This window comes from Hemiscyllium ocellatum, chromosome 9 (assembly GCF_020745735.1).
Source record: "Hemiscyllium ocellatum isolate sHemOce1 chromosome 9, sHemOce1.pat.X.cur, whole genome shotgun sequence".
In the NCBI taxonomy this organism is placed as follows: domain Eukaryota; kingdom Metazoa; phylum Chordata; class Chondrichthyes; order Orectolobiformes; family Hemiscylliidae; genus Hemiscyllium; species Hemiscyllium ocellatum.
In genome coordinates, this window is record NC_083409.1 from 73,896,604 (window position 1) to 73,908,352 (window position 11,749).

Below are 11,749 nucleotides of genomic sequence, written 5' to 3' on the forward strand. Positions count from 1 at the left end.
GATGGATCTTTATGTCTTCTACTTGCCTATGTTGCTCATCAAATTTCGCAGCCTATGAACAAAGTGGCCAACCTCTGCATTACTCATTTCAGCACGTTCCTTCAAGTCAGCACCTAGAAAACAATTGGGGAAAAAGGGAGGAGAAATAATTTGAGAAACAATTTCTATATAATAAAGATACTTTATGTTGGCACTGGATGAAAAGAAGCAAAATATAAAATACAGTAGCAGTAATGTCCACTGTAAACATTTTTTACAAATCATAACTACTACCATCCCCCTGGAAAAGGTGGTGATGTGCTACTTTCTTGAACTGCTGCAGTCCATGTGGTGTAGGTACACTTACAATGTTGTTAGGGCGATGTTCTAAGATTTTAACCTAGCAATACTGAAGGAATGCCAATACATTTCAAAGTCAAGGTGGTGAGTATTGCAGATACATGGTATTCCCATGTACATACAGCCCTTATTCTCCAAGATAGTAGTGCTGGAAGGTTTGGAAGGTGCTGTCTAAGGAGCCTTGGTGAATTTCTGGAGCGTATCTTGTAGATGGCACACTCTGCCACTACTACTACGATGATAGAGTAAGTAATGGATTGTAGATATGATGGTAATCAAACAAGCTGCCTTGTCTTGGATGGTGGTGTCAAGCTTCTTGCATGTTATTGAAGCTACACTCACCTAGGCAGGCATGAATATTCCATCAAACTCCTGACTTGTCCACCATTTCCAAGGTACATGCTTAGGGCAATCAGGAGTAAAGTTACTTGCTGCAGACTTCCTAGCATCAGACCTACAGTAATACTATAGTCACAGTATTAACATGGGTTAACTACTTCAGTATTTGGTCATTGGTAACTTAAACATGTTTGTGTGTGCACACAATGCAATGGTGAATATAGTCATTCAGAGAATGACACAGCCAGGTTAAAAATTGCCAATAATTTAAAATCAGTTCAATAAAGTATTTTAAAATTCAATATATTTTTAACTTTGGAGATTTTCAATCATTGATTTGAAATAAATTTTCATATTGCAATCATATTTATAGCATTATCAATTCTCATGTCACCACCCAGCAGAACCAGTTATATAATGCTATATCAATGTCTACAATGCATTGCTAAAACTGCAGAGTGTAACAGCCCATTGCTGGACTGCTCCAGAAAGGTGCAGGATGGAGCTTTACATCTGTGCTTGCCTGCATGGAAGGAATTTCATAGCCAACCCCAAGTCTGGATGTTGTTCAGGTGTTGCTGGATTGAGATATTAGCATTCGTGAATGGTACTGAACATTGTGCTATCAAGAGGAAACATCCCCCCTTCTGACCTTATGATGGAGGGAAGGTCATTAATGAAGCAGCTGAAAATGGCTGGACCTAGTACACCACCCTGAGGAACTCCTGCAGGGATGTCCTGGAGCTGAGATGACTGACCTTATGGAAAATAAAGAAGATGAAAGCATGGGAAGGGTTAAAGCACGAAGACCACTGGCAGTCTGTGGTTTGTGGAAGGCAGGATGGGATAGGAATAGTGGAACATTCTTACACCAATTAGCAGAGTAAGGTTAAGGTTGAAAGGTCACCATGGCGAGATGAGTTAATACAAGTAATAAAGCAAGTTTCTCTGTTAAGTGTTATTATGACAGGATTGGGACAATAAATATTTGGAACATGACATTAAAATATCTAATTAATAGTAGAGTCAGCTTGAGACAGGAGACTATTGTAACAGATGGAATAGCTAAATATCTATCATGACAAGTTAGTCTGGAATAGAAAATCATTATAGCAGAGTTAGCAATAAATATCTAACCGTGACATTGGAATAACATTAAGTAGAATGTACAACTAAAGAGATAATGGGAACTAACATCACTGGTTCATTGTGCGGCTAAAGTGAGATACTTTGATTAATATAGTTGGACATGCTGATAAGCTAACAGAAACATGATTAAAAAAAATATAAAATTCACAGACCCTGAGGTTCGGGGGCATTCAAGAATCTGCTTTCTCAGTGTCAGTTTTTTGTTTGCAAATAAAAGACCTACTTCTTGAAGAACTCTCTGCATCTCCTGGTGATGCTCTATATTTTCTCCACAATAACCTCCAACAATCACTCCAAATATTGGAGGGATTTCCCCGATTCCTATTGACCCTAGTTTTGTAGGGGCTGCTGATGCTACACTTGTGAAATTCCTTGTCATTTGTCAATGGCAGTTTCACCTTACTTCCAGCATTCAGCTTGTTTATCCATATTCAGTTCAAGGCTATGATAAGGCTCGGACCTTAGTGTCAGTGAGCAGGTTAGTGCTAAGCAACGGGTATGGGACAGCCCTGTTGGTGACACCTTCAATCACCTTATTGATGATCGAGTGTTGACTGATGGATCAGTAATTGGCTGGGTTGGATTTGTTCTGATTTTTTGTGTACATATCTGGCAGTGTTTCACATTGCTGGGTAGATGCCAATGTGATGGTTGTACTGGACCAGAGTGACTAGGTGTGCAGCAAGTTCTGCAGCACCCACAGCCTTTGCAGTCAGCTGTTTTTTGCTATTTTGTGGCCGAAGTCTGCACCTGTAATGCTGGCGTGCTCAGAGACAGGCTGAGATGGATATAAATCACTATGTTCAAATTTCAGGCATAGAATTTATTTAGAGAATTATTACTTAATTATTTAAAAAGGCTAGATTGTAGTTTATCAATAACACACTATTTATAATACATGATTTATATATCTCAAATAAAAATATCACACATAACCAAGTACATTAATGTTTCAATTTAATATTTGAAATATTTAGGCTGTATTTTAATAATTGTATTATCACCCACTTGATTCTTGGTATGGTAGTTCCTTATCAAATACTGAGCCATGATTTTGCTACTTAAATTTCTATCAGAGAGATAAGAGGAACCCAAACTCAAGACTTCCAAATTACAGCAGGGTTTTGAATGTCTAGGAGAATGTTCCATCATCGTGACAGAATAATCCTAAATTCAGACTCTAGTTACAAAATACTCCGAACGTAGAGCTCTTACCTGCACAGAAAACTCCTTTGATCTGACTCTTAAAGAGTACCACACGCACACTTTTGTTGTGACACAAATCTTCAACTGCTTCTTCGAGCTAAAAACAAGTAATCAGTTCCAGTTTTTCATTGTAGATCTTGTGAATATTGATAAGGATGAGGAAAATCAAACTTCTCCCATGTAAATGCTCATGTCAGAAGGCTTGATCAAAACTGATTAGTGTATTGGCACAGGTATTAAAAGAGACAAAGCAATCAAAGGAAAGGGAAAAAGTGAGCAACAAGAAAGAGAAACTTGAAAATATTCATCAGGTAACAATACAAATTAAGAGAGGAGGTCTTTCTTAGATGTACATTTAGTGAAACTGTCTAAATAAAAACCAACATGCTTTGCTCCAGATTTTCCTGGAATTTTGCTTGGTCTCTATAACCTAAGGCACCATCTAAAGATCCAACAAAATAAAAGACAATGCAACAAGTGAATTATTAATTATGATTTTCCTGGGACATGTTATCACCCTGTTTGAAAACAGTGATTAATTATCATTGCTCCATCCCTCCCACTAAAATCTATGTTGATTGTGATTGTCTTAACTTTACATCAATACAAGTAAAAGTTCCAAATATTTTACATATGTCTCCAGTTACAGAAAAACTAGCAGATCTTTTTCAGAGTTAGAAATCTTCCTCCAAAGTGGCGTTGCTCTAAAAAGATTCATCCTAAAGTTCAGCTTATAAAGTCCAAAAGTGATCAAAAAATTAACTGGGAATATAACACAGTTACTTTAGTTTCAAGAACTAAATGTTAGGAGTTAAACCACAGGTAATATAGGAGGGCAAGTTAGACATTCCAGAAATACATTCCTTTTAAGAAAAGGTAATAAGACTTCACACACCTGTGTAACAAATACATTTCCGAGGGAATTTCTTGCATGAGGTCTGTTCATTAAAACAGCTGTAATTCCTAAAAGAAATTAAAGAAACAGACTTCAGGATTGCAAACATCAATTTTGTTTCCACACTTAAGATTCCTCAGTTTGTTCTTAAAAAGCAGCACGTAGCTATCAGTACTTTTGATTCATACAGAACTAAATGAGTACAATGAGGTGCTGCACACATACCACTCCCAAATAAACATTTGTCCAGCTTCCACTCCATAAACCATTCATGGTAGACTCAATTCACTTTAATCTTCTATAGGTGACAGAAGTGAAAAGCATTTCATAAGATGATGCGTTGGTTGATCACTATCTATTTGACTTCAAATAAGAAAGCCTGCTAAACTTCTTTATTGAAATTTAGAAGGGAATGTTTTAACATTTAAACTGCTGGGGCTATGTTCTCTATCCAAAGCTCGTGTAACACCAGTTACAGGATGAAAATGTAATGCAAGAGGTAGGAAAGCAGCAAAAAACACAGCTGTTGGTTTTAACCAAGTTAGTTTTAGGGCAAGAAAAGTAACACAAGGCAATTTACAAGGCAAAAGTTTTCTTTTAGGAATCACCTTGCTTCCACCCCAGAAGGTTCTACAATCAGTGTCTACCATGGATTTGAACACATTGCAAAATCTGGGGCAAAAGACAGCTAACAATTAGCACTTGCTGTCCATCGCATTGTTGCTTCCCACAGGCCTTATATGAGCTTTGAAACAACAAACAACAACCTATGATCAATGGACATTTAAAGCATCACCCTCCACTGGATCTGTATGGGTAAAGTAAATAACAACATGTTTATTCAACCAGATTCAAGAATCCTCACCGAGAAATACAGAGATTAAACCAGGCAGTGAATGTCCAGTGCAAAATCATGGAAGGCAAAATTAAAAATATGAAAAGAGACAGGAGGAAAAATAATAATTTTAAATCAACTGCAAAACTCTGAAGGAATGAGACTCCATGTTACAAAAGTGAATTTTCAGTCTTACAGAGAATGGTTGGTGGTAAATAGATTTGCCACAATAAGGAATATAAGATGGAAGAACAGAAGTAGGCCATTTGCCTGAGGGTGGAATTGAACCCAAGTCCCTAGCTCTGTGAGTTAACAGTACCAACAACTGAGCCACCCTGCCACTTAAAGATGGTGCTGAAGTGTGGTGACTCTTTGCATATACCAAGCAAAAGAAAACTTCACTGTATTGTTATATTTGTGTGGTAATAAATCTAAATCTAAATCTAAAACAAAGGCCAACATTCCATTTACCTTCTCTATTACTACCTGAAGTTGGATGGTAGCTTTTTTGTGATTCATGCACCAGGACCCCCAAATCTCTCTGTTTTGAGCTTTCCATATTCTTTCCTCACTTAAACATTATCCAGCTCCTCTGAATTAACAATTAAAGTAATGTTAATAAATCACTGATGTTTTAATGAATGAGCTCTAATTTTCTGATGTGCTTAATGTTTAATTAGTAGTTTAATGTTTAATTTTTGCCTTTATTTGTAAGTGAAAGCTCATTTCTCGACACGATAGTCATGTGGCAAAGCTTTTAGTAGTGCAAGTCCACAGCAACATCCCAACTTCACTGTTTAATGTGCATGAGTGAATGTCAGAAGTTGATTCACAATAACAGTAAACGTCCAGGCCTTTACCTATGCTGAAACTTCAGTGCTGCAATGAGGAACACTCCACTGTAAGAAGTGCTACTTTACAAATGAAATAGTAAACCTTGGGTCATCTTCTCTTAATGGATGGAACAAATTCCACAGAACTATTTGAAAAGAAGCTCGTGACACCTTTCAGTCACCTGCATAAGGTGACCTTCAATTACAACCATTAACTGATTATTTAAATAAAAAGGACTAAAGTATTGACATTAGAATTCTGAAACTGCAGTAACAAGCGCTGCAAATATTTAGATTAAGAAATATCCGTGCAGAAGAACGAGATTTAATATTAAAGATAAATGCAAAATCGTTTTTATTCGAATTAGAATAATGATTTTACAGAAGGGAAACATCAGAAGTACAGTGTAGGAAGAAGCTCTGCATTCCGTGTCCTCTCAAGCAGCGTAACTGTTAAATAATCGGCATGACGCGAATCTTTTACCCGAGTTTTCGCCCTGTAAATGTTGGATCTGGACTTCGGCAGCACCACAACTCCCTGAGTATCGCCTTCTACCAACAGCTGGAAACATGACTCTACCCCATGCACGGCCCACCTCTCCTTTGGTTAAACAGCTTGTGGCATTCTGTAGGCTCATTCCTTTACCGAACTGCATAAATCCAACTTTGCCACGTCCAACCAAACACCCCAGAGAAACAAAATTCCTCATTGCTGCCACCGACATTTGCAATTCGTACATTCAATATCAGGGCTGCAAAAAGAGGAAATCCCGCCTCAGCGACGATCCTATTGGATACAGCAAGAGCGAACTCACTATTCAGATCGGTTCCGTACAGTAGGTATTATTAAGATTGAGGCAGAGATGGCCAATGAGTGATTACTAGCGAAACCTGTAATTAATTAGGAACGCAAATAGAATTTTAACCATTTTTGCAAAGAGAGATGAAGCCTTTCTTCAACTGTACTTGGTGTTGACAACACCAGGTCGTCCAACAGGTTTATTTGGAAGTACTAGCTTTCGGAGCGCTGCTCCTTCATCAGGTAGTTGTGAAGCAGGATCATAAGACACAGAATTTATAGCAAACGATTACAGTGTTATAAGGCTGAAATCATATATTGAACAAACCTCGATTACTGTTAAGTCTTTCAACTTTTAGAATGGGTTGCAGGTTTTGGTTTATTAATATGTAAATCCCAGGACTTCTTTTAAGTCACGTTCTTGAGATAACTTAAGGTTTTATGAAAAGGTGACATCTCAGCTCAGATGATGTAGTAAAGGTGTGTGTTAGAGTCAGTCTGTCTTAAACTTGAGTCAGACTGGTCCTATTTCCAAAGTAGGAATTGATAAACTGTCATACGGATTGACTGCCTACAGATTGCGTTTTTTTGAAGAAAATAGAATGTATCTGCAAATACAGAGGAATATACAGAATGACATGGACGGGGAGTATTTTGTTAGGATAATCGATTGTTTGGATAATCAAATGCCGGATAACACAGTTTAGCCAAGTATCGGGACCTTGCGATCTTGTTCAGATAATCCAAAATTGGGATATTTGCATTCAGATAATCAAGGTTCCTCTGTAAATTCTGCTAATACAAATTCACCCCGTAGACTTATGTATGGGTGTGTGAGTGTGCGTGCAGGTGAGTGTGTGTTTGCGTGTTCATAATTGGTAAAGTGTGTGTGTGTGTGAGTACACGGAGTTTAAGCCTTGAGAGGCTGTATGCATGGGTGTGAGTGTGGGGGGGTGTATGTGTGTGTATGAGAGAGGGTTTGCATGAGTGTGTGAATATGTAAGAATGTGTGTGTGTGTCTTTAAGAGAGTGTACAGTGTAGTGGGTCACCTGCAGTGTTACATGAACCCAAGGTCCCGATTAAGGCCATCCTCATGAGTACCGAGCTTGGCTATCAGCCTCTGTTCAGCCACTCTGCATTGTTGAGTATCCCAAAGTCCACCTTGGAGGATGGACAACCAAAGATCCAAGGCTATATGTCCCTGACCGCTGAAGTGTTTCCCAAATGGGAGGGAACACCAATGTCTGGCAACTATTGCGTCGTGTCCAATCATTCATTGTCGTAGCGTTTGCTCGTTCTCAACAATGTACCATGCCTCGAGACATCCTTGCCAGTAACAAAGGAGATATACAATGTTGATTGAGTCACAGGAGTACCTGCTGTGTGCATGGTGGGTGGTGTCCCCACGGATAATGGTGGTATCCATGTTGACGCTTCAACATGTCTTGCATTGGTTGACATGACAGTGTTGTATGGTCAATGTTGTCCTGAAGGCTGAGCAGTTTGCTGCAAAAAATGATCTATTTAAGGCTTGGTGGTTGTTTAAAGGCGAGAAGTGGAGATGTAAGAAGATCTTGCAAGGAGCTCATCCTCATCGATAATCTGTTGCAGACTGCAAAGAACATGGCATAGTTTCTCTACTCCTGGGATATTTTGAACAATGAAGGGTAACCTATCAGTTGCATCCCATGTCTACCTCCTGAGAAGGTCATTATGGTTCCTCGCTTTGGCACGTCGGAACTGGTGATCGATGAGTTGAACAGCGTAGCCTGTTCTTATGAGGGTATCCTTGAGCACCTTCAGGTGTGTGTCATGTTCCTCCTCATCTGAACAGATCCTGTGAATGCATAGGGCTTGTTCATAGGGTATGGCGGTTTTAATAAGTTTAGGGTGGAAGCTAGAGAAGTGCAGCATTGTGAGATTATCTGTGGGTTTGCAGTAGAGTGAGGTACTGAGGTGCCCATCCTTGATGGAGGTGCATATGTCCAAGAATGAGACATGTACTAAAAAGTAGTCCATGGTAAGTCTGTAGGTGGGATTAAACTTGTTGATATCAGTCTGTAGTTGTTTCAGTGACTCCTCGCCATGGATCCAGGGGAAGAAAATGTTGTCAATATATCTGATATACAGTGTTGGTTGGAGGTCCTGTGCAGTAAAGAAGTCTTGTTCGAACTTGTGCATGAAAATGTTGGCACATTGGGGTGCAAATTTGGTCCCAATGACGGTTCCATTGTCAGGATTGACAAGACCAGAGATGCAAATGTGTTGCTGGTCAAAGCACAGCAGGTTAGGCAGCATCTCAGGAATAGAGAATTCGACGTTTCGAGCATAAGCCCTTCATCAGGAATAAGAGAGAGAGAGCCAAGCCGGCTGAGATAAAAGGTAGGGAGGAGGGACTAGGGGGAGGGGCGATGGAGGTGGGATAGGTGGAAGGAGGTCAAGGTGAGGGTGATAGGCCGGAGTGGGGTGGGGGCGGAGAGGTCAGGAAGAGGATTGCAGGTTAGGAGGGCGGTGCTGAGTTGAGGGAACCGACTGAGACAAGGTGGGGGGAGGGGAAATGAGGAAGCTGGAGAAATCTGAATTCATACCTTGTGGTTGGAGGGTTCCCAGGCGGAAGATGAGGCGCTCCTCCTCCAGCCGTCGTGTAGTTGTGTTCTGCCGGTGGAGGAGTCCAAGGACCTGCATGTCCTCGGTGGAGTGGGAGGGGGAGTTAAAGTGTTGAGCCACGGGGTGATTGGGTTGGTTGGTTCGGGCGGCCCAGAGGTGTTCTCTGAAGCGTTCCGCAAGTAAGCGGCCAAGACCAGAGAACAAAATAAATCTTCGTGTTGTTATGTAAGAAGCACATACATATAGAGCTTTAGATTATTACAGCACAGAAACTGGCCCTTCAACTCATTGAGTCCATATCAGTAAACAAGTACTGATCTACTCGAAAACCATTTCGCAGCACATTATTCAAAGCCTTGTATTCTGTGGCAATTCAAATAAACATCTAACTAATTCCTAGCTGTTTCAATGGTTCCCACTTATATGGTTACCATTGTGGGTGAGAAATTATTGTATAAACTTCCCGTCCCTTGTTAATTGACCCCTCCACTAAAGGGAAAAGTTTATTTCTATTGACCACCTCAATATTCCTAATAATTTTGTAGACCTCAGTCAGGTTCTCTGCTTAATCTTACCTACAGCAAAGAAAATGAACCTAACCTTTGGAGTCTCTCTTTAGCTGAAATGCTCCAGCCTGGGCAATATTCTGGTAATTCCTCTGCAGAGCAATCACATATTGAAGGCAGACATGTTTTTATTCATTCACGGATCTGCGTGAAAATTGGCTGGGCCAGCATTGATCAACCATCTCTGTTTGCCCTTAAACAGGTACTGAGCTGTCTTTTTGAACTCTGTAGTCCATTTGTTGTAGGTAGCTCAAAATGCCATTCCAAAATTTTGACCCACTGACACTAAAAGAATAGTCATGTCTTTCTAACTATGATTGAAGAATGGCTTGGAGGAGAATATATGCAGCTATTGGTTTTCCTATATATATGCTGCCCTTGACCCAGTAGATGGCAGCAGTTGTGGATTTGAAAGATATTGTCTAAGGAGCCTTAGTGACTTTCTCCAGTGTACTTTCATATGAAATACACTGTTGTTACTAAACACCAATGGAGGACTGAGTGAATATTTGTGGTTATGATGTGAATCATGTGGCTGCTTTATCCTGGAAGTGTCAAGCTTCTTGAGTGTTGTTGGAGCTGCATTCATCCAGCAATTAGGGAATATTCCATTCACTCTTGGCTTCTGCCTTGTAGATGGAAGAACTTTGGGAGGTAGGAGGTGAGTTACTTGCTGCAAGATTCCTAGTGTCTGACCTACTCTTGTAGCCACAGTATTTACATCACTAGTCCAGTTGACTTTATAGTCAATGGTAACCCCCCCCCCCCAGGAAGTTGATGGGGGTGGGGAGAATTCAAGTATATGCAGTCATCAGTCAACAGTCCCACTTTTGACCTTATGATAAAGTGAAGGCGTTATGGACCAGGTCAGACCCCTCAAAATATTTGGGTAGCCTACAGCCTTTTTCTTATTTTCAAGGTAGATGTGAAGTGGGTGTTCCAGGTGTGATACAACTAGTCAAACCACTCAGCTTTAAGCAAAACACAAATTTATTTAAACACTATAGTTAAAACACAAACAAAGGAAAATGGAATTTAGAACAACTTAACTATTGGAAAACCTAATTGACCCAATATAGCAATTATTACTAATTAGCAGTTCCAATATAGTAACATTCCATAAACACAGCCCGTGGCAAAAAGGTAAATTTAAACACAGATTCTCTACAGGCAGGATTCCAATCCAAGAGGGAACAATGAGAGGTTTCAGAGAAAGTCAGTTAGAAATTATTTACTGAAGCTTGCAATCCTTCTGGCACACAACTTGTGACTGCTACAACTAAAAAAAACTTGGAGTGTTTTGAATTGGGAGAACTGGCCACTCCCTTTCTATTGTTAAACTGTGTTAGCTTTCTAATTTGTTGGAGTCTTTGGTGCCTCTGCCTTTACAACCTCTCTTCAAAAAAACCCAGACAAAACAACCTTTTTAAAGTGACAGCATCATCACAAAGGTCATTGACGTAGCAGCTGAAGATGTATGGACAAAGGTACACCTACACTGAGAAACTCCTGCAGAGATATCCAAAGCTGACTGCAGGTATATTCCAACCAGCAGAGAGTTTTCCCCAATTCCTATGGACTCCAGTTTTGTGAGGGCTCCTTGATGTGCCACTCTACCAAATGCGACATTGACACCAAGGCTGTCAGTCTCACCTCAACTCTGCAATTCAGCTCTTTTGTTTATATTTGGCTAAGGCTAAAATGAGGTCAGGAGCTGAATGACCCAAGCAGAACCCAAACTGAGCTTCAATGAACAGGTTAATGTTAAGCAAGTGCTGCCTAATAGCACTGCATGACACCTTCCATCACATTACTTGACAGAAGACTGACAGTAGACTGATGGACAATAATGGAATAGGTTGAATTTGACCTCCTTTATATGTACAGAACATACCCTGACAATTTTCAACATTGTCAGTAGATGCCAGTGTTATAGCTATAGTGGGACAGCTTGGCTATTAGCACAAGTTCTGGGGAACAAATCTTCAGTACTATTGTGGGAATGTTTTCAGTCCTCATAGCTTTCGTAGCATCCAGTGCCTCTCATTTCTTGATATCATGTGGTGTGAACTGAACTGGCTTAAGACTGGTATCTTTGAAACTGGGGATTACTTGAGGCAGCTGAGATGCGTCATCCACGTGCATTTCTTGCTGTAGATTGTTGTGAATACTTCAACCTT

The 11,749-nt window shown here is 40.0% G+C and overlaps 1 protein-coding gene across 2 annotated transcripts in view; it reads right to left on the bottom strand.

Moving 5' to 3' along the window:
- The window catches only part of echdc2 (enoyl CoA hydratase domain containing 2), a 31,305-nt gene extending 24,944 nt beyond the window's left edge, over positions 1-6,361 (bottom strand). For both annotated transcript variants that reach the window (XM_060829837.1, XM_060829838.1), the window contains exons 1-4: positions 6,081-6,361; positions 3,929-3,996; positions 3,043-3,130; positions 27-113 (exon numbers count right to left, since the gene is read on the bottom strand). In XM_060829837.1, the coding sequence (XP_060685820.1) occupies positions 27-113; positions 3,043-3,130; positions 3,929-3,996; positions 6,081-6,336 (499 nt within the window). In that variant the 5' untranslated portion in view covers positions 6,337-6,361. The remainder of the gene's footprint in view (positions 1-26; positions 114-3,042; positions 3,131-3,928; positions 3,997-6,080) is intronic.
- Positions 6,362-11,749: the final 5,388 nt, after the last annotated feature.